The sequence below is a fragment of the Vigna unguiculata genome, chromosome 8 (assembly GCF_037176805.1).
Source record: "Vigna unguiculata cultivar grain cowpea cultivar isolate G323 ecotype 2 chromosome 8, ASM3717680v1, whole genome shotgun sequence".
NCBI lineage: Eukaryota > Viridiplantae > Streptophyta > Magnoliopsida > Fabales > Fabaceae > Vigna > Vigna unguiculata.
This window is the reverse complement of record NC_140799.1, coordinates 37,466,890-37,494,519: the sequence shown is the minus strand read 5'-3', so window position 1 is coordinate 37,494,519 and position 27,630 is coordinate 37,466,890. Positions and strand designations below refer to the sequence as shown.

Here is a 27,630-nt window from a genome sequence, read left to right as displayed (position 1 = left end):
TTAAATAATTAAATAATAAAATAACTATATTTTAACGTTATTAAAATTAAAATATAATTAAATATAACTTTTTTTAATTAACATAAAAGACAACAAAAAATAATATTTAACATATAAAATATTTACAAAAAAATTAAAGTATTAATTTAAGATTTAATTGAGTTTTCATAATGCTTATTTTTTCTTTTAGAAATTTTAAAAGATATTTTGTTTTTATAAAATCAATTATATGTATTTATATTATTTTAATAAATATAATTAATTATTTTATTTTTTAATATAAAAATAATAAAGTTAATGCATATTTATTATTTCTTAAGCAGTGATAATTATCTTCCTAATTACAAAACCTAAATTTGTATTTAGTTATTATATTATTATACAAAATACATTCCATATGATATGATGTAATTTAAAAATTAACAAAATTTATTCCAATTTATATAATTTAAAATTATGAAATTTGAAAATCTAAAAATATATTAAATGTTACATAATTTATTATTCATTTTCAAATTTTACAATTTAAAGATATAAAAATGAACATTTTAAACATTTAAAAGTGTGTAGGAAAAATCTTTGAGCGTAAAAGGAGTTGCCTTGGGTAGTCTTCTCCATAACTTTTTTTTTTTTCCACTTCCATTATATTTTATATTTTAGTTTATGTGATTTGAAAGGTAAATTTTGTATTTTAAATTATATAATTCATAACATAATTTTTGTTTTGTATTTTGAAACGTGAAATCTGGAATGTAATTTTCTACATTCAGAATGAATAATATATCCAAATTACACAATTCAAATTATATAAGTTAAAATAATTTTTATTTTATTTTCTAAATATATATAACCTAAAATATAAAAAAATGCAAGAAAATTTATGAAAGTGAAGGTGGAAACTATTTAGTTACAGGAAGAAATGACCCTAGTTCAAATATTTAAAGCCCAAACCCGTTTTTTTTTTTTTTTTGTATTTCCTGTTCTGAACGAAAAGATCAAAATAAACTAAAAATAAAGAGCGGGAGCCGAAAGCCTAGTTCTGCTGCAAAACATTTCCTTTCACTCTTCTTCTTGTGCTCCATAGTCGTTGCCACCAAACTCATGCTCCATAGGAACTTGCTCCGAGCTCCGAGTAAATGTCGATAGGAGTACGTTGCCTAACTGTGTTGGGCGAGTTCAAGCCGTTTGGCCTCGTCGCTGAAGCTCTGGACGGCAAACCCCCTGGCAGTGTCACTGACAAGTACGATTACTTCCTCTTCGATCCAGAAATCGCGCGGGAAAGAGACGCCGAAGATGAATGCGACAACGTTTCTTCAGCACCGAGCAGTTGTGGCGATCACGAGCTTTTCATCCGCGGCAATCGGTAATTTATCACAAAACCCTCGCTTCTCTGCTCAGTCGCTTCCGAATGTGCGGAAATGGAGTTAAAGGAATAAGATAAACGAAGTTTTTTATTGTGTTCTTTTGCTGATGTTCGTTTGCTCCTCGTGGTTATTACTTCGTCTGAGGCTGCACGCTTGGTGCATCGCATTGGATTGCTTTATCTAATGTGCGTGCTGTTTTGTGGTAGGATTACATGGTCGACGGGTGCGAGAGTGTTTAAGAGATTTTCCTTGCCGTCTGACATTGTTAAGGTACGAGTTTTGAGTTTCCATGCTTTGAATTTGAAACGAGACTGCTGTTTAACCCCCTATTAGAGCTTATTAGAACTCATGTACTATTAAATTTTGTTGAGTGAACTGAACGTTGTTCATGGAGCAATATTATGGTTTCTTTGTGGACGTTTCCTCTCTGTCATTTTTTGTGGGAATTTCTATTTGAAATAGTCCATCGGGCCTTCAAAAGTCCAGGTCACCTAGGAGTTGAGGTTAAGGAGGCCGCTTTATCTTCTTTCATCTTAATCCTCCTTTCCCCATAATAAAGTCCTCCTTCGAAACATTGTTTCTGGACTTGGCTTTGCGTTTTCAAAGATTAGGGAGGTTGAAATTTATCCAATCAGCCAATGGCTGCAGCACTGCCCGTGCAATGAGAACGTGCAACAGTGGAGGACCAAGTCTCAAATTTGTTTATTTCTTTTCACTTGTAGTAAGATGCTGTTTTTGTTGCATTTACTGAGCAGTTCTGATAACTAATTATTTTCAAATTTTAGGTGTGCTGGTGCCGTCTCGGTCATATTACTGAAGCTCTTCTGTGTATATTACAAAGTGATCGTTTGACCATCTATAATACATCTGGTGAGTAATAAATGAGGTTCAACCATCATATCATTCAAAAGAAGAAAAAAACACGTATGATATCAAAGTATGAATAACATTGAGCACTTTAAATGATAATCATGGACAAAAGGTGGATGGAATTAAAAGATATTAATAAGGTTAAATTAAAAATTTGGTCCATTTACTTCACAAGACTTTTTGTTTTCGTTCATACATGAAAAAGACATTTAAACATTTGTCCTTGCCCTTTGCCAAAATTATCAGTGTCAGATGTTTGCTGAGGAGCTATGTTTAGTAGCCAGTAATGTTAGATAAACATTACTCATTTCTGTGAACAGACATTAGCCAGTAATGCCTCTTATATATCAGATTGTCAATATTTCAAGTTTTCAATTTTGTTTTTGGTGTTACAGTGGCTGAAATTTTCTCCTGTTTTATAGGTGAAGTGGTATCACTTCCACTTCCTCGTACAATCACATCTATATGGCCTCTTCCTTTTGGTTTATTACTCCAACAAGATGTTGAAGCAAATATACCTTTGCGTGTTCCTTTTTCATCTGCAAGTCCTTTGCTTAGTACGCGTGATATGCTGCTTAGTTCATCTAATCCTATCCAAAAAGGAGAGGGTACTTCAGTATCCTCTCATCTCATTTTGATGGATCCTCTGGATGAACACCGAGTATGTTATAAAAATCTACAGATTGTTGCTGAAATTTCATCATTCTAGTTTTTATCTTGTTTCGTTGTGTTGTGACATATTTACTTCTATAAATTCTTGTCTTGGTATTTCTTTTTTTATTACTCACTGACATTGTTTTACTGTCACTGTAGCCAACTTTTATTGAAGAAAGAGGAAAATTGAACATGATGAAGGAATATGATGAAAAGACAATTTGGACAAGTGATCAAGTGCCACTCATGGCATCCTACAATAAAGGTTCCTTTCATTGAAGTTCTAACAATCAGATCCTGGTTCTCTTCTGAATGACTAGTTGTCTTGGTAATTTTTATGATGGTGTTACTCTGAATTCAGGAAAGATGCAGCACTCTCTGTGGGTTGCAGAAATTGTCAATTCTAATGTTGATGATGATTCAGCTGGTAGTTTGTTACCTGTAGATCCCATGAGTGTATTGCCAAAACATTTGTCCTTTCGGAAAATATGGCAGGGAAAAGGTGCTCAGACAGCTGCTTGTAAGGTTTGACATAGTCTATTATTAGACTTCCTCATAATTTTCTGGCTATTGTTCATCTATACATTGCGCATTTTTTTGTTTTAAACGGGAAATGCAATTCATCAGTTAATGATATCATTGTTTCCTGTGGTTTTCAAATATTAACATGTGAAAATAATGTAGATGCTTTATATGACCTCAAAGCTGTTTATCTGTTTTTCTAGCATAGCTGATGATTAATTAATAATTAAAAGTTTGTTAATTTAAATTTTCTCAGTTGAACATATTTAGTAAAAATAATTATTCAAGTTTTTCAATTTATTTGATTTTTAATCTGCTTATAGAAGCAGACCACCTTGATGCGGTGGTGCTTCTTGACCTTTGTTCTATTATATACAATATTGTGGTAGTGTTTTCCTTTACCCTTTTTATTCTTTCTCACTAGGTCAGCCATCTGGCTTTTGTTTCTTGAATTCATTCCATCTCGCTTTGCACATTCTTAACACATTTGTGTTATTTTTCAATATTTTAGTAAGATCCTACTTCTATGACTTTTACTTAGTTCCTTCTAGGGAATGTTTGGATTGCTCACTTTTTGTGAAAAAGTTACTCCTCCACCCGTCAAAAAAATTTGCATAATAAGATTTAATGTTATTATTAAGAGATGGTGGCAACACAAAAATCTGCCTTAATTTGGCAAATGGAACTGCAGCCTATGGTATAAGGCAGTCAAAATAAAATATATCATATACCTAAATACCATTGTTGAAAACTTCAGAATATAATAAATAAATTAAAACAATGAAATATATTTAGAAAAAACTAGTCACATATTTTGAAAAGTACAATTCACAGAAGTACAAATTATGCATTGCACAAACTTAAGAGGTAATGTTATAAGCCTCATCGCAAAGTTCAGAGAAAACAAAACTCACTGAAGGCAAAATAGAGAGACTCAAAACAGAGGAATTGAAAGAAAAATTCAGACAAAGAATGAATATAGAAAACAGAAAAGTAAATGGGGGTGAAAATAGTTGAGAAACAAAGAATCAATAGTAGAGAAGCAAAGAATCGTAGAAGGATCAAAGAAACAGAGCCTCATGAACAGAGAGGCAACTTAAGTAACCGAAATAGTCAGTTGCCATAGATGGGGTTTTTGTTTGAGGTGGATACGGGTTGTTTTACTTTGTTGGAGGTGGCCTCGTCTGCCAAAGATGGTAAGATATTTTGTTGGAATCCACTTCTCCCTTGTCCGATAGTCACCATTATTTAATGTTTTAACAACATTGTTAAGAATGTTATTGTAAGATATATTAAACACAAAAGAAGTAACTGGTTAATCCATTAATGATGTTTTGTGTAACTATATTATCCAAAACATGTCATTGCTTTATTGTTTGAAGAGTTATTTTATTCATTTAAGTTTCTAACTTTTGTTCAGAATGACAGAGTATATTCTGTTTAGGTTTACTTACAACAGCTGTCAGTTAGAACTGTTGTTTTATCTTTTTACAGTTCAAATACTTATCTAAATCTTTATCATTCAATGAAATGAAATACAGTTAGATCACAATCTAAATCTGTCTAGATTCTTTTTGATTTTACTTAGAACAGTGAAACTACAAGTCAATTAAATAGCCGGATGGATGGATTGGATTCTCCTTTTCTCTTTGGATAATTTATCAATTAGTTTATACACTTCAGTTATTCTTTTCTTTTGACTCTTTCTTCAAATGACTATTAGGTCTTCATGGCTACTGATGACGATGCAACTCCTGTTGTCTGCTTTTTTCACCAAGAACAAAAAAAGTTGTTATCTCTTAGTCTTCAGATGGTTGAAATAAATAATGAGATTGTGTTTGATGTTAAACCTGATATGGGATGGAACATACATGCCATTGCGGCTTCACCTGTGACAGTAACCCGCCCAAGGTACATATCCCATCTATTTCTGCATTGATTTTATAGTAATGTGCATAATTTCGAAGTTCTGTTCAAATCTATGTTTTCCAGGGTCAAAGTAGGAGTCCTTCCATATTCAGACATAATGGTTTTGTCTCCTGAAAATGTTCTGCTTCTCTATGTAAGCCTGCACTTAAATTGACACAAATTGATTGAGTCATTCTTCATATCCTTTTAATGTCCTTCCTGACTCCTGGTATTTGTCTCAGTCTATAGACTATCCTTTCTCTGCATGTGTTTTCCATTATATTGTGTTCTGGTTATTATTCTTTGCATAGAGTGGATTTGATACCTCTTTTGAGCTGATGCTTGGATTATTATTTTTTTTTGCTTGCTGCTGTGGCTTTGTAGGGTTCCTATTCTCCTGCTTTATTTTTATCTTTGTTTCAACTTCCAATTAATGCGTTTATATAAAAATTGCTCTCTTTCTATCATATTCTTTTATCATTTGAATATTTGACGTGAAGTTTCTTTATGTTTAATGGTAAATTTTGGGTATTCCCTCTGAGTATTGTTGTGGTTATAGTTTATTGATTGGCATATAACTGATGTTGTATATATGTATTAGTTTTTACTGACATACGTTTTTGTTCCCTGATATGTACTGGATATGGTTTCTCATAAATATGGCTATAAGCGTGGCAGCTTTAATTTTGGTTTGTTTGGAAGAGCTTCTCAAAAAAGACTTCTAGAAAAGAAAAATAAAAATAAAAAATGAAATTGACCTCTTCGTAAGTTAAATTTAAGTTTGTGCATAGGCTAATATGTAGAAACCTTCTCATATAATTTCTTTGAAATTTTATTTTTAACTTATTTATACACTAACTTTTACCTATGGAGAGGTCAATTTCATTTTTCTCTTCACATTTTTTCTCTTAGAAGTTCTTTTGGAGAAACTCGTCTAAACAAGTTCCATCAGTTCTTTTTAATATTTTTTATACATTTTACTGCTAGCGTCAGTTTTTCTCAGATTGTCACCCTTGTCCTCTGATAATTCATTTTTTTGATTCCATCAAGATTGCAAAAGCATAAAGCTTTATTTAATGATATGTCGTGTTTATATTGTAGTCTGGGAAGCAGTGCCTATGCAAATATGTTTTACCTTGCTTAAATAAAGATAAGATTTTGCATGATCCGGAGATTTCAGAAGAATCTTCTCTTCGCAATGACTTAAAGATCACTGGCCTTGCTGATGCTGTTGAGGGCAGAGTCAACGTGATAGTAAACAATAGGCAGGTATAATGACTTGTATTCAGAGATGATCTCTTTTCATTTTGTTATCTTGGAAGTTGGTATAATCTGTTTCTTTACATCTTTTGACATCTGCTCTGCATATGCAGATCTTTAGATGTGCTTTACGTGAGAGTCCTTCATCAGTGTTAGCCAATGATTGCATCACAGCACTTGCTGAGGGGCTTTGTTCTAGTTTTTACAGACATCTTCTTGGTCTTCTCTGGAAAGATGGTGATCCAGCTCATTCACCAGAAGCTGAACCCATTGTTGACTCAGAATGGAACTCCTTTTGTCATGTAATTTTGCAAATTTGCAGAAAAAATAGAATTATATCTCAAAAGGGCTCTGATTCAGTGCCACATTCTGCATGGGACTTCCTTATTAGTAGCCAATTTCATTATAATTTTTGCAAGGTAAACTCCATATTTGGAATGCCTTGCACAGTGTCACTTGATCAGCAGGAATCAAATTTCGACAGGTCATTTGCAGATGACCCACAAAATTCTGGAAAGCCATTCTATACTGATCTGTTAAGGGAAAGTATGGAATCTCTTCATGGACTCTATGAAAGCCTGAAACTTGATAATCTTCGCAAAAGGTATGTCTCTAATCTTGTGATTATATATTTAGGATGCCTTTTAATTTTAGTCTCTAGTATACATCTTATGCATTTTCTGGTTATCTCTTACTTCTATCATATTTGGTGTTTGGTTTTGTAATGCTGCCCTGTTGTCCGGGAAGCAGCTAATTGGCTGGTTTAGTAAATCTCGCCAATAATCAATATTACTTTTAGCTGTAAATACAGTGTTTAGTTTAGTGAATTTAGGCAATAATCAATATTACTTTTAGCCGTAAATTCAGCTTTAAATGGCTGGTAATGCTGCCCTGTTTGTTATATACTGGAAGACTTAAAAGATAAAGTGGGATAAACCTGTGAGATTATATTGTGACAATAAATTTGGAATCAACATAGCTCACAACCTTGTACAACATGATAAAACCAAACACATTGAAGTGGACAAACATCTTATGAAAGAAAAGCTTGACAGTGGCTTGATTTGCATCCCATATGTTTCTACTCAAGGACAGCTTGTAGACATATTCACCAAGGGGCTGAACAATGGTAACTTTGAGAGAATTATATCCAAGCTGGAAATGGAGAACACTCAATTACCAGCTTGAGGGAGAGTGTTGAGATATTTTAGGAAGTTTTATATTTGATTCCTGTTTTTTTTTTTTAATTTTGTATATTGGTGTATCTTGATTTTATTATTAGTATATCAATCCCACGATCTTAGGGATTTGTTTCCTAGAATATGCAATACTTATTTCTAAATTTATCCAATTAATGTATCTATATATAAAATTATTTATAAAATTATTTAATGAGCTTGCAATATGCCAGCCCTGTCTCTCTAGAATGTGAAGAGCATATTTTCTTTGTGAAATTACAACACCTTCCTATGACTGAGCCACTTCAATGCCTATGAAGATCATATTTTCTTTGTGAAATTACAACACCATCCTTTGAGATCATATTTTCATTGTGAAATTACAACACCTTCCTTTGACTTGAGTCACTTCAATACCAAGAAAGTATTTTAGATGACCAAGGTCTTTGGTTTGAAAAGGCCTGAATGAGTGTTCATTTAGTTGAGAAATCCTAGGGGCATCATTTTTTTTAATGACTATATCATCCACATTGGCCATTAGATAAACACTCCTCAGGGAATGTATGACATTGAAAATTTGGATGATTAGTCTCACTTTGTTTCGACACAAATATGTGTATAGTATGACTAAATTTACCAAACCAAGTTAGGGATGGTTGATTCAATCCACAAATAGACTGACCCAATTTTCAAACTAGATCATACACATACTTCCTCTGAGAAACAAATCCAAGAGGTTGCTCTATGTAGACTTTCTCTTCAAGGTCATCATAAAGGCAGACATTTTGAAGGTCAGGCTGGTGGAGTGACCAATGATGAATAACAACCATAGTAAGGAAAAGTTGAATTGAGGTAATTTTGGCCTGAGGAGAAAGCACATAACATTAGTCAATGCCATAAATTTTATTATATCTCTAGGCCACCTAGCGAATTTCAGGACAATCAACTTCAGTAGGCCCATATACAACCACCAATCTTCTTCTAGGGGAGGAGAGGCAAGCTTCCACGTGCCACTATCCTATAGAGGTGTCAATCCTTCTTGGTTCTAATTACAGCTGTCATAACAAAACAGTTAAACAATAGAGCTAGACTATTGCTTTACATGAGTAAAAAATAAATGTAAAGTCTAATAGATTCCACAAGAATTTCCATTCTGTCTTCTGCCTTTATGATTTATTCTCCTTCTGGACCACTGATTTGTTGTTAAGGTCTATGTCGAGGAGCAGAGCTGTATCATTTTATCTGTGTTATCCAAACAAAAAGAAAAGAGTACCATTGATGAGATGCAATGTTAATTTTTTGGATTTAAAAGAGTTCAAAATGTTGGGGGTGGGGGGACCATAGCTCCGTTCTCTGTTCACAGCATACCTATTAGTTCCCTTCCTGCCTCTATCTTCGTTCTCTCATCATTTCATGATGTGCCCATTGCTACTATAAGTTTGAAATCAATGCCAAAATTTTAGCTGAGATTTTCATCTGTCATTTACTACTTCATGATGTTATGCAAAATCTTAGATTTTAGCCTTGTGAGGATGCCACCAGACTTACCTTACTAATGATACATCATGTGACCAACAAAAACTTTTTCTGTTTTCTGAGTATCACAGCTAAAAGGTTAATTTGATTGTCTTTTGGTTTTCATATATTGTTTCCACCATCTGGTTTAAGTATTTCATTATGTTCTTTAGGCTGTAGCTTCCCCTGTAATTCCCACTTCTAGTTTTGTCTTAAATATTGATTCTATTTGATAATTGTTGCCTATGATCTACAGGGATTTGGAGCTTCTTTCAGTTCTCTTATGCAACATTGCTGAATTTCTGGTTGAGGAAAACTACTTGGATAATTATATTCGTGATTTCCCTGGCCTCAGTAAAAAGTTTCTGAAGCCAGGAATGTCCATTTCGCCTAAAATTTGTCCGAGTTTATTCAGATGGTTTGAAAATTGCTTGCAATATGGGTGTCATTGTGCTAATGTGAATGATATTCCAACTTTAGTGTGCAAAGAAGGAAGTTCTGTGGTTAGCATAGCCCGGAAAGTAGTTTGCTTTTATAGCATATTATCTGGTGCCAAATTGCAGGGAAATAAGCTGTCTACTGGTGTTTACTGTAACATTACTATGGGATCACATTCTTCAAAGGAGGAGCTTACTGTTTTAGCAATGGTTGGTGAAAGATTTGGACTTCAGCAGCTGGACTCACTACCTTCGGGTGTATCGCTTCCACTTCGTCATGTAAGTTTGACTCTGTTGGTGTCAGTCCGTCAGAGTTTTAGAACTTTTTATATAAATTAGTTAAATCATTTTACTAATTTGTTTATGGAGTATGTTCAACATTTCAAGTTATCTGTCATCTTACAAAATTCTAATGTTCATCTAGATGGTATCAGGAATTGCCTAATGTTTTTCTTATTTCTGAGCTTTTCTCATCTGACAGTAAAATTTTCCACATGTAATTTCTTGCTATTATAATTGATATGCTTTGAGCATTATGTCTTTCGAGTTTTGACATATTTTCAGAGCATTTATGTCTAATTGCCGTCTTGCCCTTCTAGGCATTAGATAAGTGTCGTGATTCACCTCCCAATGACTGGCCAGCTGCTGCTTACATACTTCTCGGACGACAAGATTTAGCAATGTCAACTTTGGCACGTGAATGCAAATATAGGGGCATTGAAACACCGAGCAATGTGAATGTAATCTCTATGTCCACACCTTATATGCTAAATCTGCATCCAGTGACAATATCTTCTACTATTTCTGATGCAATTGGATTGGAAGGAGCAAAGTTTGAGGATACAGATTCAGTTGACGGGTCTATGACTGATGGTATGGAGCATATATTCAATTCTAGCACACAGTTGCGTTATGGTCGTGATCTTAGATTGAATGAGGTTAGTTTTGGCACTTTGCATAAAGATTTTGGAACAAAACTGATTTGACTATTTTTCCTTGATATATATTTTCAATCCCTGTTGCGGCTTCTATTATATAGGATTATATAAAAGGTTATGGCTTTTGCTGTCCTATTGATTATCAGTCATTTCGGCAAAGTGCTGCTGCTCTTTATTGTCTGTGCTACTAGCGATTCAGAGGATTTTTCCCGTTTTTTTCACTTTTCTTCCACAACAAAAACTGATAGAAAGATGTATAGGGTCGCTATGGATTGGATTTTTAAAAGCCCACTCCAAATTATTTGAAATCCAAATCCATTTAATTGGATAAAATTGATTTGGATTTTTGGAATCTAATTGAAATTTGGATTTAAATTAGTTCAAATCCATGGTTGCGTGTAATCCATCTAATTTGGATAAAGTTGGCATTAACACCGAGACTATTATCTTTGAAAAATTTAAACTTAGTTTTATTTGAATTAGTTTAGTTGTTATATTTGTTTACTAAATAATTAAGATAATTTATAAAATTAAATTAAGTTTAGGAAAGGAGTAATCAAGTATAATGACTAATAGCAATATGGTTAAATAGGAAAATAAGTGTTCGATAATTTTAATTGATGTTTGTCCTTTGTGTATTACTTTTTCTCATTGCTTAATTATTTTTGCTTGTCAATTTTTTTTTTTTTGATTTTTGATACTTTGCCAATGTAAGTACCTATGTATACTTTATGTGTCTGTCAATTTAAAATGAGTCGTAATTTTCGTGTCTCTTTCAATCTGAGTCTTTAAAAAACAAAGGATAGTTTGTAATGAACAAAACTTGTTGGAGTGTTTAGGCTTGTTAGCCTAGTTAAGCTTATTAACTTGTTTGTAAGTCTTTTTATTAATTTGACCTTGTAAGCACGCTTTTAGGTCAAGCCAAACTTTTAAACAAGTCATATATAGGCTTAGAAAAAGGTCTATAGTTGGTGAATAGTTCAACAACATTCAAGCTGAGGCCAAGGATTCCTTGATTGAGGCCTTGCTAATGAAGCTCCAGTCGAGGTTGGGCCATGAGGCCGAGGGTGTATCACTAATGCTTGGTCGAGGTCGAGTTGAATCTTTGCCTAAGTTACCCCATCTAAGGCCAACTTGTCAATGCCATGGCCGTGGTTCAAATCAAAGTGGAACTTTGCGTATCAAATAAAAAATTTCTCGGCCAAACTGTAGAAAAGATTGTTCTAACGAAATGATTACTTGGGATGAACAGTGATTTTAGATTTTTTAAAATATAGAAGTGTCCAATTTGTATCCAACCAATTGGATTGGATTTAAAATCCGAAATTGATTTGAAACAGATCCATTAAAATGAGCTTAAAGTGATTTGAATATTATGGATTGGATTTGAATATTTAGATTTTTCGCACACTCATGGTGGTATATGGAACTTTATAATGTTAAGCCTTCTTATATTTTCGTATGACATCCGGTGCATCATAGTGTTACAGATAAGAGGTGTACACTCATTTATATTCTATAATTTGATCATGTTCTTAGTTGATGTGGAACTTTCAACACATCTACCACTCATGTCGAGGACATCTTGACTGTGGTACTAGATATTTGTTGATGGACCAATAGTAGATGACACGATATATTTAACAAATCTTGTTAAAATAACATCTTATACCACCTTAAAAAGTATACTTCAAATCTAATTTAACTTCACAAAATTGGTTTGTAAGGTGATGCTTGCACCCACTTCTTATATACTATAATTTGATCATATATCTAGTCAATGTAAGATCTCAGAAAGTGGATTTTAAACCTAATTCAGCCTCATAAAACTAGTTTGAAAGATAAGGTTTTGTAATTATTTACTAATTTCAGCAATGATATCAACATTAAAGATTGGTTTAATTCAAGATAAACGTGCAAAAATTACTAAACACTAAAGTTATGGAATAATTTAGGAAGGACTTCACCAATGTTGTTTTAATGAACCATACTAATGCAATATTTCCTACACAAGCTCTCTATCTTGTTCAAACGTCCACATCATAAGCATACTAGCCCCTAATTACTTAGAAGCAAGTTTTAAGTCAATATGCCAAAACATTAATTCCTTAACTATTTTAACACACGACTTGTATTAAGATTTGATGTATAGAATGACCTAGAGATTACGTCTATTCCTAGAACCCAATCTCATGGTTGTTCTATCCAAGGTTAAGTTCCAATTTATTTCCCAATGATTAGATACAACCAAATAGCAAAGATTTCCATCATGCACATTAATAATTGAGATAGAACATATGAACAAAAACAGCGATTACATTGCATAAGAAAATTACAGAAAGTACAAGTTCATTACATCCAACTCCAATGAAAGAGGAGTTTAGTGACTCCTAAGCATCTAGAAAACAAAAGATGGATGAAATTGATGGAATGAATGATGTGATTTGAGTTCTCCTTGCCCTAGAATGGCGTTTCTTGTGTTTTTCCCTGGTTTTGTCGTGTTCCCACACTCCAACACGTTAGTTTTGTGTAACTTTCGAAACTATAACCACTTCAGAAAACCGTTCTCTTGCTGGGCGACCTGGTTATCTCGTTGTGCAACTTGGTACGCTCATTGGGCGATAAGGTCCTTACGGTACAACCTCACTTCTTCTCCAATCTCCTATACAATAATCTTCAATAAAACACAAAATATACCTAACCTAAAAGAAACCTAAAACAACCTAAAACTTCCCACAAAACTCATGAATAAATATAATTAAGAGGTCCAATCAAACATGAATAATAAGTATTTTTCATACTTATTAGGTTTCTATTCACTTATACATTATAATTTGGTTATATCTCTAGTCCAATGTGAGTTTTCTACATACCCCCTCACACTGAGGATTGAACATCTCTAGCATGAAAATAAATATTTGTAGGTGGTCCTACAGCAAGTAACATGATAGATCAAATCTCGCTTACATAAGTTTTGATACTATCTTAAAATGTAAATTTGATACTATCTTAAAATGTAAACTTGAAGCATAACATAACATAACCTCACAAAATTGGTTTTTAAGGTAAGATTTGTGTCTAATATACTTGATCATATTTTTAATTGATGTGAGATTTCCAACACTATCAATACGTGTACTTTTATCTTAAACTAACAGTTTTTTACTAGTCCACTTTTTAAGTGATTGATGTATGTTGTGCTAGTGCAGAAGTTATTTACGAACTTATTTCTTTCTTTTTTTTTTTTCTGATCATGGCTATTGCTACTTTTACTAGGTTAGACGCCTTTTGTGCTCTTCAAGACCCGTGGCAATTCAAACATCTATTAACCATAGTGCTTCTGATCAGGACCTCCAGCAGGTATGTATTCTTGTGGTATTTGATTTATTTGTGTCAACAGTTTTGTTATAATATGATTATTCAATCACTTGATATGCTGCCAAGTTTCATCCTGCAACCTTCCTTCTTTTGTCAAATTTCTAATATAACCCTGTATACGATCTTGGTGATTGTGATATGCATGTATCTCAGAAATTAAATTTGCTGTTATGTATTGTCATATTAACTTTAACGGGAACTCTTGCCCATTTGGTGCTGTGCAACATGCCTGATTTATGTAAACAGTATCTCTGCAATATAATCTTCACAACCCACTTTTATGCGGAAGAACTTTTTCTTCTGGGCGGCATTGATATTTTGGATAGATATCCTACATAGACTTGGGATTTTCATAAGTGTCTTTGGTCACATAATCTGGATGTTTGTTCCCTTCATATTTTTGTCATAAATTTGTATTTCTTCTGAGTTTTCATGTTCAGTTGATTTTGTTATTATCATCATATTGAAGTTAAGTTATGATTTATATATTAGGTCGTACTATTTAATAATTATTGAGGTAAGAAAAAGTAATTAATGTACTCTGAACTTCACTAACATGAGTTTTATCTTTAATTATGAATGTTACAGCAATTAATAGTCTTAATTGTATTAAAGGAAAATATTATTTATTTACTTTTCACTTTTTGTTTTATCTTTACTCCCTGTTTATGATTTATTTCTATAGTTGAATGGGTATACTTTCTTTTTTCTTTTCAAAATCTGCTTTTAATTAATTTCTTTTACTTTTATGAAGGCTCAGTTGTGGCATCTTGCACAAAGGACCACTTCACTTCCTCTTGGACGTGGGGCATTTACTCTTGCAACCATATATACACTTTTAACTGAGGTTCTCTTTACATTTAACTTCTTTTTTAATTCCACTTTGCCTTCACTGAGAAATTTGAAATTACTTCTCGAAATGTACTCTTTCTGATAAATTATGTCTTGAATCTTAGGCTTTTACTGTCCCAAAGCTCGTATTAGCTGGTCGGTTGCCAGCCCAACAGAATGCTACTGTAAGTGGATATCATATTCATGGCAATATCTGTGTTCTGTAATACTTGTTATGACTTGTAGAACTTATTAGTTTTTTGTGTTTGTTGACATGAGTCATGTCTGTCTGTTCACAGGTTAATCTTGATCCAAACATCAGGAACATACAAGAACTCAGGTCTTGGCCTGAATTTCATAATGCTGTTGCTGCTGGACTTAGACTAGCCCCTCTCCAGGTTTAACATTGTTCCTCAAGTTACATAGTTTTGAATAGTTTAACTTTGTTTCTGCCAGTAAATTACTATTTTTTTATAAGAAAGAAATTTATTGACAGGAAGGTAGATACAAAATGAGGATACAACTTCAAGGTTTAAAACCATACAACTTCTAAAATAAAAATATAAATATACTAAGAAACGAACAGCAAAACTTGCCAATCTCTTGAGATCTAACAAGGACACTCTATTTGAAAAGGCTTGGTTATTGTTGATATATTTGATTATTGTAATTTGGCAATTGTTGGATATTGTTAGATATCATTAATTATTGTAATAGGCAATTCTAGGATTGCATAGTTATGGTAATTGCGAAATTAATTTTTCTGTAGTTATTATCCACCATACAGAAACTACACTGTGCCTTCTCTTCTCATAGTGGTATCTAGAGCCTAACAAAAGGCTATCCTATTTTGTGACTTTTGGGTTGACTGTTTGTTAGCTTCCACTGGCAAGTTTACCCATGCAACAAGTATGGACATCTTTTGCATACAAATTGATGTAATTGTTGGTGCTCACAATTTGTTGTTATAATTATAGAAATAAGGAGCAGATCCTATATAATAAAAATGATCTATATTATATATGTATTATTAGAAACATTTACCATATCTTTATTATTAGAGGATGTCAATTATTGTTAAGATATCATTAGATATTGTTGGATATAATTCAATATTTACCACTTTTTAGGTGTCAAACAGATTTTTTACTAATTTATGTATATGTATTTTTCTCCATGGTTTCAATGATTAATTTGCCTTTCCTCTTTTTATTTTCTTATTAAAGTTGTTGATAGAAATTCTTTAAATATGAATTTATCAAGGGTGTCCATGGGGAGACGGTTTTTTCTGAAATTCTTTTCTTTGTCACTGTTTTTGCTGCCATGCTTCACTGTGCTCAACCCCATTTCGTGTTTCACGAGACTTGAAGTTTGGTAACATGCACAGGTTCTTTTTTGTCAATGATACTTGGCATCGTCAAGGACTTTACCAATCCCTCATGAGTATAATTGCATTCTTCCCACCTTGATGGTTCCTGGTTGAATATTTGAGTAATTTGGGATCTATTTGAAAATTTGCAAATAGTTCAGGGACCTAGTCAGTAATTTAACCAAGAAAATATGTATTAGAATTTTAAAATGAAAAATTTACTCTTCCTACCCTTTCCTTTCCGTCCAAATCCCAACTTCCAGAACCAAAGGGAAGGGGTAATGGGTCCTTTTCTTTGTGTGGTAGATTGTGGATGAACTTTGTCACTTGGATTGGTGGTTAACAAATTCAGTTTTGTGTTTATCCTTGGGCTTCATTTTTGTTTAGAACTTGGATTATTTCAATAACTAAACAGATTATTTATCTTTTGGTGCTTTTTCTGTCCTTTTCCTTTTACCAAACAAACATAATTGTTAATGGAATCTGTCAGATATTATAGGCATACATAAAAAGCATAAAAGGTGTCTATGTGTTTTAAAGCAATTGTTTAGTCTCAGCAACGTTTTTACTTAACAAAGTGTTGGAAGTCCCACATCGACTAGAGATAAAGTCCACTTTTAACATGATATCAGAGCCAAGTTAGAGCCTATCCTAGTGAGATTTCTTGGATATTCTGTTCCATCCGCTATCGTGCCGCTAACGAACCACCCACTAATTTCTAGTCCCACGCACGAGATGAATATATCTCGGCGTGAAGGGATGTGTTGGAAGTCCCACATCGACTAGAGATAAGGCCACTTCATAGTATATAAGTGGGGTGCAAACATTACCTTTCAAACCGGTTTGTGGGGTTGAGTTAGGCTTAAAGCCCACTTTTAACACAACATTTGGTTTGGGTATTTGATATCGTAGCTTGCATATTTCTTATAATTGCATATAAATCCCTTTTGCAGGGAAGAATGTCAAGAACATGGATTTTGTATAACAGACCTGAAGAGCCAAATTCTGTTCACGCTGGACTTCTACTTGCACTAGGATTGCATGGATTTCTGCGTGTATTAGCTGTTACTGACATCTACCAGTATTTTTCTCAGGTTTAATCCTCTAATGCTTCATTATCATTTCATTTTATTCTTTCATTTTATTCTAGTGGTGATGATTTATTGTTACAAAATAGAAATAATTAATCTTAAATTTCTATTGAAAATAATATGTTCCATAGCATGCATTATATGTTGCTGCTGCTGCTATGAGCTCAATCTTTACTTTTTTGGCCCTTTTTAGAGTTACTTTTCAAGTCAGATTGTGTCTAATTATTGGTTGAAAGCTGCTAAACTTAAGGTATTTGGTGCTAGTTACCAAGTGCTGCAGTCATGTAATCTGCATTGCTGCTGCCCCTAGCTAAAGGAACTGCATTGCAGTGTGTTTGTGTCTTGTCTGTTGTTCCTGCAATGCAATTTCAGACAAATTTTCTTTTTTGGTGGGGGGTTGGGTATTTTTAGTTGGTAAAGGTGCAAGCAGACAATTGAGGTCGCTGATGGAAAATACAGTGTTATTTTAGAGTTCTCAGAGTTCTTTTTAAACTGAAATATTCTTATGAGAGTGATTGGAGTCATAACTAAATTCAATCAACTAAAACATAAGTTGGAAACTGAATTTGCTAAAGGTGGAGTCAGTGAAATGTTTGATTATGGGGGCCTTATTGTCACTACAAAATGGTTGATGCCACATAATTCTTTTAATTTCAATGAACTCAAGGACAATTTGTCCTATCTTCCCTCTTATGTTATATTATCATGTTTTCAACTTTTCCATTTTGTATGAAAAAGTGATTTTTCCTATGTTTGTTCAGGAGCATGAAAGTACCACTGTGGGATTGATGCTTGGTCTTGCAGCTTCTTATGGAGGCACTATGCATCCAGCTATATCAAAGGTATTATCAAGCACAACTTTTCGATGAAATTGATGCAGATCTCTGCTCTTAGATGCTAGATAATAGTTTCAGTGCACTTGAAAAATTGTTTTACTAGCTTTGAGCTCTTCAAGTTATCTTATGGATTGCATTGTTTTTTTTTTCAATCACTAAAGAGCTTACCGTTATAATATACGAAAACACAATTTGATACAGTGGAAACAGAAGTAGAGGCATCTCAAGCTGAAGTATAATGTAAAACACCCATTGCGGTCAATCCATGAAAATTAAATCTTGGATATGCCTAGTTCAATTGTTTTCCATGAGCATGAGAAATGGTAATACTTTAATTTGAATGTGGTAAAATAAAATAATAAACCTCCTTAATTCTATAGTTTTCCTTAGAACTAATTTGCTAAGCGACTGTCAAGTTTGCTTAAAATAAATTGATTTCAAGGATATGGTTCTGTTGATAAGAATGCCTTTAGGGTAACAATTTGAATCAAATTTTCTTGCTCCATTACAGTCTATCCTCCATTATAGTCTATCTGTTAATTTTCTTCTTTTATCCAAAACAGGGGAACAAAATAATTGATTGTTTTTGGTGGGAGGGGGGAGTATTGTAGCAATCATTTGACTTGCAATTTGAATGGTGTGAATCTATTACGCCACTCATCAATGCAAACCAGAGAGTGAATCAGCTCATGTCGGGAATCTCACTTGAATTTGTTGACTTGTGTGTATCATCCATCTGATTGTGTTGTGTGCCAAAAAAATGAAGGTGGCTCATGCCTAGGAATAGACAGAAAAAATATGTATGGACCAAATAATGAATCTAGGTTAAGCTCTAATATCATTTTATAATTTGGACTTAAGGTCTAACTTAATCCTATAAAACCAACTTGTAAAGTTAGAGTCCAAGCTTTATAGGAATTACATTGGTAATATTTATAGTTGATGTAAGATCTCAACATACTCCTTCACACCCAAGACTAGACATTCAAAGTGTGTAAAAAATGCCGGTAATCTTCTAATGCCTGGGAAGATATTTCTGAAACATAGACTAATATAGTCAACCCAATAACGGAACTAGTGTAGACATTGATGTCATCTTACAATATTGGGCTCAGGGCTTGGTTCCATCATACAAGATTAGTTTGTAAGGTGATATTTACTTATGACTTGTAGGGAATGTGTTGCCTATCTCTAGTCAATCTTAGATATTAACTGATGCAATTTGCAATTTACAATTTGAATCTTGATTTGAAAACTTTTGTTTAAGAATTAACATTAATCCTTAAACATACAGAATATTTTGTTTTAGTTGTTGTGCTGTTTAATGCATGAAATCAATATCTTTATATTGGACAACTTCTTTGGTAGCATTTGTACTAATCCCTCATCTTGTGAAGCATTTATACTTCTATTTGCTTCATGCATCCGATATTGATACTCTGGGATTAGGGGCTGAAACAAGGGGTGACCTGGGGATGCTATGGCCACCCCAAAAAATTTGAACTTTCTATGAAGGTATTTTTTTGGGCCCCCACTGAAATAAAAACTGAGGTATTTTTGGTCAACCTTCTACATAAAATCTGCCTCTGCAACAGTCTGGGATAGTTCACTGATACATATCAATGAAGTATCAATACCTTTATGTCTCACATATCTGATACATGTGAGGTGAAGTGTCCGCACTTTCAAAACATTTATATCCAATAAAACAAAAAGCATATAAGTATGTGGATAATATAGTAATATGTAAACATTGTTCTCTATATGAATTGGTTAAAAATGAAATGAGATTTAAAGTGTTATTCCTATATATAAATAATATAAAGTAATTTACGATGACAAGGAGTTTTGGAAATGTCTAAGAAATATGTTATTAGTTTGTTTTTGTACTATTGTAGTTATATATTTATTATGTTTTATGAATTTTTATACATTTTTAGATATGTATCTTGCACATACTGTGTGCTGTTAGTTTTAGTGTAACCAGATCATCGTATTGTATAAATGCATCATATTATCTTCTCTCTTGTCCCTCCTATGTTTGGAGAACTGATAAAATTATCCTCTCACAGACACTTTATTTTCACATTCCTGTACGACATCCATCTTCCTATCCAGAGTTAGAGGTTCCAACCTTGCTCCAGGTATCTTTTATGTTTATTTTATTTGTTCAATTTAGATTAGCCTCTTTCACCCCTTCCCTCTGCTGGTTCTTTCTATCATCAGAAGTGGAATTGTAAATGCCCAAAGTTGTACCTTTCTCTTGCTTGCTTCATTGTATGTCCTGCTGAAATTCATTATTCATTTAATAAGATTCAATTTGCATGCTATACCACCCAACGATATTTTCATGCTGAAAGTGTTATATTTTTTCAGTCGGCTGCTTTAATGTCTTTGGGGATTTTATATGAAGGTTCAGCTCATCCACAAACAATGCAGGTTTTATTGGTAACTATATTTCTCATCTTCATCTTCTGTTTATTCAATGCTTGAACTTATGCCTGAATTATTCTATTATTGTATGCCATCAAGATAAAGTCAACATGAAGATAGATTATAGTCGTATTATTACTATTTATCATGCTGATATATTTGTAATTCATTATCATTTGTGCACTAGTGTGTTTAGGACTTGGTTTATCAAATTTGTTTGCTTGCATAATGTGTCTGGTAATACATATTCTTATATCTCAATAGCAGTTCGTAAATTTCTTTCCATATTCTTTTGTTTTGCGTAATACCTTTCTACTCTAAATAATAATATCAATCTCTTCACTGGTTGATTAGGGCTTGCAGGGTTTCTTATCTACTAAATTGTTTGACCTATGTTTCTATTTATTTTCTTCTTTCAACTGGTCTTCCCCTACAACTATTTGTAACTTTTCAGGGTGAAATTGGCCGCCGAAGTGGAGGTGATAATGTTCTAGAGCGAGAGGGCCATGCTGTTTCTGCAGGATTTGCACTGGGTCTTGTTGCACTGGGTATTAGAGCTTAAATAAATATCAGGTTTTGGATTTTGGTTTTAGTTTTCTGGTCTTTGTCTAACCAAAATATGTTGTCTGAAGGACGGGGGGAAGCTGCACTTGGTTTCATTGACACGTTTGTGAATCGCCTGTTTCTCTACATTGGTGACAAAGTACACAATGTAATCGAATTCACAAATTTTCCAATATTATTTTCCTTCCTTGCCAAGAACTTCTGTCTTTTTGTTCTATAGCAGTTAATGAGTCTTAGTTTTGAATGTCTGGAAGAGATCACGCGGTTGTGATCCTGTCTTCTGGCACTTTAGGGCTAATAATGTGTATAATTCTATATAATGATCAAGTACTTCTGCAACAGGAGAGACCTCATTTTTCAGCAGTCTCAATGGACGAATGTCGTGGTTCTGCACAGGTTCAGAGAATTCAATTCATAATTTTTTTTCCACAATGAAATAAAATTGTATGAGCTATTATAGTTAGGACACTCTTGCATAATTATTTTGAACATTTGTATTTATTGTAGATGATGGATGGGACAACGGTCAATATTGATGTCACGGCACCTGGAGCCATCATTGCCATTGCTTTGATGTTTATGAAGGTGCTTCTGATGAACACACTCTACAATAAATAATAGATATGGCAACGAAGTCTTTATCTGCTGCAATTTAATTTGCTTCCTAACTTTTCTAACTTTGGTCTGTATTGTTTTGGACAGACAGAATCTGAGGCTATTGTGTCTAGGCTCTCAATTCCCAATACATTTTTTGATTTGCAGTATGTGAGACCTGACTTTATAATGCTCAGAGTCATTGCTCGAAATTTAATAATGTGGAGCAGGTTTGAACTGTTTTATTTAGGTTGCAGCAATCTACTTGGACCTGTTTGACACCCTTTTGATCCATGTTTGCTGCATATTTTTTGTAGGGTTCATCCCTCAAAAGATTGGGTTTGGTCTCAAATTCCTGAGATTGTCAGATGTGCTGTAGAAGGGATTGGAGGTGATGACAATGATATTGACGATATGGATGCTGAGGCTTTTATACAGGCCTATGTTAATATAATAGCTGGAGCTTGTATATCACTTGGTAATATGTTCATTAGTCTTCACACTCATTTTATGATAAGTTTAAGAAAGTGCTTGTATGTTGATATAATGCAAATTCTTTACATGAAAATATTAATCATGCCACTGAATGAAATTATTTAAATCTCCATTGCGCTTCTATTGTCCTAGATATATTTTCTTGTCCAAAGTTCCATCTATCTTTCTTACCATGAAGTGTATTCTTAACCATGTTAGGACTGGTATTTGCTGGCACAAGAAATGAAAATGCGCAGGAATTACTTTATGAGTTTGCTATTTACTTTCTTAATGAGGTCAGTACAGATTTACGCTGCCTAACTCTCCAATGCAAGCTAAATGATTGGTTCTAAATGGTTTATTTTTTTATCTTGCAGATCAAGCCTGTCTCTCCTACAAGTGGGAAGGTTTTCCCGAATGGACTCTCTCACCACATCGATCGCGGCACATTGGAAACATGCCTTCACCTTATTGTTCTATCTCTATCTGTGGTGCCTGCTTTCTCCTTCTGCCACTGTCAATTAATTGTTTATTAATAATCATGTCCAAAATTCTATGGTTAAACTTCTGTATACTAGGTGATGGCTGGGTCAGGACATTTACAGACCTTTCGGTTGTTGAGATTTCTAAGGAGCAGAAATTGTGCAGATGGGCAGTCAAGTTATGGCATTCAGATGGCAGTAAGTTCTGCAAGTTGCCTTACTGTTTTGTAAGTTTTATTTGAGGAAATAAAATCTTGAATATCAAAGGGGTTGGCTATTGAACTGCCCTACTTTAGGTGGTGGTTTGGTACCATAATGCTAAACAGCTATTGATCTTTAATTTGTCTTTTTATTGCATGCCCACAAGTATTCTGTCTTTCTGTGTATACGAATATTTCTCTATATTTTAGACATATATTAGTTGTGTTTTAGATAGAAGAATCAGTGAAAAGTATTCTTCAATCATTTGGTGTCTGGTGAACTAAAAAGTCTATGCTTTGTAATCATGTATATTGAGTTTCTTCTGCTTGTGCTTTATTATAAACATCATTAGACAAAGGCTTATGGAGATTCAGATAGCTTTTGTTATGATAGTAATATCGAAGTATCTCCTTGGAATTCATACATTCCTGTACTTCATTTGGTAAAACATTTTTTTTTACGTCATTACATGATCTATATTCATGCGACATCTTGTATTTGCTTAAATTATTTCTTTTTCATACAAGTTTGATAATTAGCTTTGCTCTGTTTCCCTTCTGTTTTTTTTTTTTCCTTTTTTGTAAACCTGTTGTTTTAGGTAAGCTTAGCTACTGGTTTCTTGTTTCTTGGTGGTGGAATGAGAACATTTTCGACAACCAACCATTCCATTGCTGCTTTGCTAATTACTCTATATCCACGCTTGCCAACTGGTCCGAATGATAACAGATGCCACCTTCAGGTATATCAGATTGATGGAACTACTGTAATTTGTGATAAAAGGTTATATGTTCATTAGTTTACAGTTGGACATTATTTTCTGAAAAGAGTTTTTTTGGAAGGCATTTCGCCATCTATATGTACTTGCAACAGAGGCACGATGGATTCAAACAGTTGATGTTGACACGGGTCTGCCTGTTTACGCTCCTCTTGAGGTCACTGTCAGAGAAACTGAGCATTATGCAGAATCCAGCTTTTGTGAGGTCACCCCTTGCCTTCTGCCAGAACGATCAATTGTAAGTCTGAATGTCTGGGTGGGGCCTATGAATGAAATCTTTGGGGTACTTTAATTTGTCCTGTTCAGTTAATCTTTTTTTTTTTGGGTTTCACATTTCTTTTGTTTCTGACTGAATTCACTTTTATTTGATGGCTTTGGCCTTGTAAATTTCCTATTGTTGAAGCAATGAAAAACATTTGTAGCCTTTTACAACTAATTTGTATTGGCATTGATGGTTACAGTTGAAAAGGATACGTGTTTGTGGGCCTCGCTACTGGCCTCAAGTAATAGACTTTACCCCTGAAGGTAAACATAAACTGTTATGCTGTTTATATGATCTGTTAATTATATACTTCTTAAACGAGTAACTCCAATTGCTCATTGAATAACAGATAAACCTTGGTGGAATTTTGGAGACAAGAATAATCCATTTAATTCTGGTATTCTTTTTATCAAAAGAAAGGTTGGAGCTTGTTCATATGTTGATGATCCCATTGGATGTCAGTCACTGCTATCACGTGCAATGCACAAGGTTGAAATTACGTAGTGTGTGATACTGCTAGACATGTTTATAATTTATACATTTGTTATATGCTCATTTTATTTTATTGCTTGATCTAGGTGTTTGGCCTGACAAGTTTGAAAGCATCTGATACAATCAGGGACATTCATAATGGATCTGATTCTATCACAGTTGATCAGTTGGTTGGTACCTTCTCATCTGATCCTAGTTTGATTGCTTTTGCACAACTCTGCTGTGATCCCTCTTGGTATAATAGGTAAGCTCATATTTGTAGATTATTTCTGTTCGGTTATGTTTTTATGTGTCTTTCACTCTACTTTTTTGATTTATGTAATATTTCTTAAATCTTTTTGATGAATAATTATCAGTTTTATTTTATTTGACTTGCACAAAAGGAACACATCTAAGTATGGGTTTTGATATGCATACTGGAACTATCTGTGTAGAAAATTAAAAAAAGGAAAGAAATTGTCAAGAAAGGAGAACACTGGTTGCTTATCCATACTAGAAAATGTATTTTGTACTAGATGGAGTATAACTTTTTTATTTAAGAAGAACTTGACAAATACTTTGAAAAACATTTATTTGTACATTTTGATAGGGGACTGTGTGATTGATTGATTGGGATGTACGGGAGCCTCATTTTTATCTATAGTTCACAGATACAATACATTGCATGCTGAAAAGTAATCCAGTGTTGGGTCACTTTCATCTATCTTTGTATCATATTAAAGCATACATACCTGATTGAGGGTTTCCTTCAAAAAGGTTGTTTTCTTTTTTCATTTTTGGTTCTTAAACCATTTACATTTTATTATTCCTGGGATTCAGTTTGAAAATGATAGATGATGAGTCAATGAAGATTCAAGTATAAATAATTATGCAGACTTTATGCAGATTGTATGGCATTCTTCTTTTTGTAGAGGTGCAATATCTAAATAAATTGATGAAAATGCTTGCAGATCTGATGTTGATTTCAAGGAATTTTGCTTGCAAGTATTATTTGAGTGTGTGAGCAAAGATAGACCAGCTCTTTTACAGGTAATATACAAAGAAGGTTTGTTATGCTAAATTTAAGAAAAATAGATGGTCCAATTTTAAAACTTATATGCCGGTTGCATTTCCATGTTGATCATACATGCCACATTTCAGATAATGAGATTTTGCACTTTTCAAATTTTGAATGTTATGATATTCTGCTTTAATGATGATTTTATTATGCAGGTTTATTTGTCATTGTACACAACTGTTGAATCGATGGCTGAACAAGTTACTAAAGGTGCCGTTGTTTTTGGTGACTCGCTCTCTATATCTGGTTTTAAGGTAGTTCTATCTCTAAACTGGTTTATAAGCTCATCTCGTTAGGTACACAGCTTTTTTCTTAGCAATAGTGATATTTGTTAGGATTTAAGTACAATAAGAGAGTCCAACTTTAAAGACTAGTCCATTAGATGGGAGGAGAATCTCAAGGTTTAGGTACCACATCAAGTAACTTGTTCTGATTTGAGACTCGTCACATTGCCACCCTCTTTAATGGCCAACATCCACAACGGCTTTCACTCTACGACTCTAATTCAGTAGCACCCCTTTTATCTTTGATGACTTCACTGATCAATCAGTTTGCTATTTTCACCTTTATCCAGCTCTTTTCATAAACCAACTCTCAACAAAAACACCAATAATTGTTAGGATATTTTAACCACAGGAGGAGAACCTTACATAAAATACTAGTTCATTAAATAGGAGAACATCAGGCCTTAAGTACCACATCAAGTAGTTTATTTCACTCGATGTGTGACTCCTAAAGTCTCTGATTTAATACTATGGCTAGTAGACCAAGTTAGATTACACTCATTGTTTTGAGATCTAATTGTGATTGGTTAAAATAAAATAAATCTAATTCTTTAAGTCGTTTAATTTTGTGCACGAGGACGAGTCTTGATGCAATGGAAGATTGTTTGCTTGTGTTTGTGATGTATCAGTCATGGTTGGTCATGACTAAAGTATGCCTCTCCTGTCGCTAAGTTGGTAGACCCAATCCAGGCCCTCATATGTGCGAACCCTCATGCACCAGGCCACTGGCACTGGCCCACTCCTTATAAGCATGTGTTTGATTCGATGCTAATTGTTTATGCTCGCAGCTTGCACTAATTTATATCGAGGCACTGATGACTGGAAAATTGTCTTCCCCAAAAGGAGGAATTGTTCAATCAACATTTGTTGGTTCGCTTCGGAAGCAGGTGGAAGAGCTCTTAAATTGTTCCCAGGAATTGAAGGACGATTTCCATAACTACTTGAAATTGGGAAAATGGCCTGATGGAGAATCCCAAGATAAACGCTCAATACTTCTGTCGTGGTTCCTTCAGTGGTTTGATGTACCAGCATCATCTGTAATTAGGACAGCTGTAGATAGAGTCAAACCTAAGCTTATGTCGTCATCTTCAGTTCCCTTCTTGCGTCTGCTTTTTCCAAGAACTCACATTCGTGTGATCAGTGAGATTGATAGATGTTTGTCATGATTGTTGATCAGCTGTAATATTTATTGTTATTATTGTTAGTATTATTATTAGGATGATGATAAAGATGTGAATTGTAATATTTTGATTTACAAATATTAATGTACAGTAGTCTTACACTGCAGGGGGGTCCAATTACTAGCTAGAGCTAGTTGCATCTAGGTCTAGCTAGTACAATCTTTTTCGTAGGTTTCTTACGTATCTAGAATTTTTTGCTTGCATTTTAAATTTTTTACATTCAAGTCTTATGCATGTGATTGAATAGACAATAATTTTACTGTACGGTGCTTGCTATTATTTTTAATATTCCTCTATTAGGGATGTTAAGAGTTCATTTGTTTAGCTTAAAAAATGAAAATTATTTTTGAAGAAAAGATATGAATCTGATGAAAGCTTGTTGACTATTTTTAAAAATTACCCAGTAGCTTTTGATAAAGAACATGAGATAACTATTTTTTTTAAATGGTTATTTTTATAACTAAAATCGAATAAAAAAGTTTAATACCAAGGGAATTAAGTTTAAAGAATGTTTCAATGTGTCATGCACAAACTTTTTGTCAAAGATACCAACAGGATATTAAAAAGTAGTTTGATTGATAAATAATGGCTAAGTAGTTGCTTTTTATCTAACTGTAGAATCGTTTCCTATCAAACTGGTCGTAAATTTGATGTTAGACAGGTTTTGTTTTGGTGTAATT

At 33.5% G+C, this 27,630-nt stretch overlaps 1 protein-coding gene across 2 annotated transcripts; it reads left to right on the top strand.

Moving 5' to 3' along the window:
- The first annotated feature begins 1,024 nt into the window (after window positions 1-1,024).
- On the top strand, window positions 1,025-27,056 carry EMB2771 (E3 ubiquitin ligase). Of its 2 annotated transcripts, XM_028084755.2 has the most exons (37): window positions 1,025-1,363; window positions 1,571-1,634; window positions 2,150-2,234; window positions 2,657-2,895; window positions 3,048-3,153; window positions 3,250-3,413; window positions 5,134-5,321; window positions 5,403-5,472; window positions 6,420-6,587; window positions 6,692-7,182; window positions 9,528-9,987; window positions 10,308-10,646; window positions 13,923-14,006; window positions 14,779-14,871; window positions 14,981-15,040; window positions 15,155-15,253; window positions 17,178-17,318; window positions 18,077-18,157; window positions 20,224-20,295; window positions 20,528-20,599; window positions 21,039-21,132; window positions 21,217-21,296; window positions 21,491-21,544; window positions 21,656-21,733; window positions 21,851-21,972; window positions 22,060-22,220; window positions 22,436-22,512; window positions 22,594-22,707; window positions 22,795-22,896; window positions 23,498-23,638; window positions 23,739-23,912; window positions 24,136-24,199; window positions 24,286-24,425; window positions 24,515-24,672; window positions 25,379-25,457; window positions 25,641-25,739; window positions 26,558-27,056. In XM_028084755.2, exons 1-37 carry the CDS (start codon window positions 1,137-1,139, stop codon window positions 26,933-26,935), a joined length of 5,418 nt encoding a protein of 1,805 aa, XP_027940556.2. In that variant the 5' UTR covers window positions 1,025-1,136; the 3' UTR covers window positions 26,936-27,056. The 2 variants fall into 2 exon arrangements, with proteins under 2 accessions (XP_027940556.2, XP_027940557.2); XM_028084756.2 differs by lacking the exons at window positions 1,025-1,363; window positions 1,571-1,634; window positions 2,150-2,234; window positions 2,657-2,895; window positions 3,048-3,153 and having other exon boundaries at window positions 3,271-3,408.
- Window positions 27,057-27,630: the final 574 nt, after the last annotated feature.

Bases quoted from the DNA above. Each gene is read 5' to 3' on its own strand.
- EMB2771 (XM_028084755.2), top strand. From the start codon at position 1,137: ATGTCGATAGGAGTACGTTGCCTAACTGTGTTGGGCGAGTTCAAGCCG. The intron at 5,473-6,419 runs GTAAGCCTGCAC...TTTATATTGTAG, and splicing joins AAAATGTTCTGCTTCTCTAT to TCTGGGAAGCAGTGCCTATG. The intron at 15,254-17,177 runs GTTTAACATTGT...TCCCTTTTGCAG, and splicing joins TTAGACTAGCCCCTCTCCAG to GGAAGAATGTCAAGAACATG.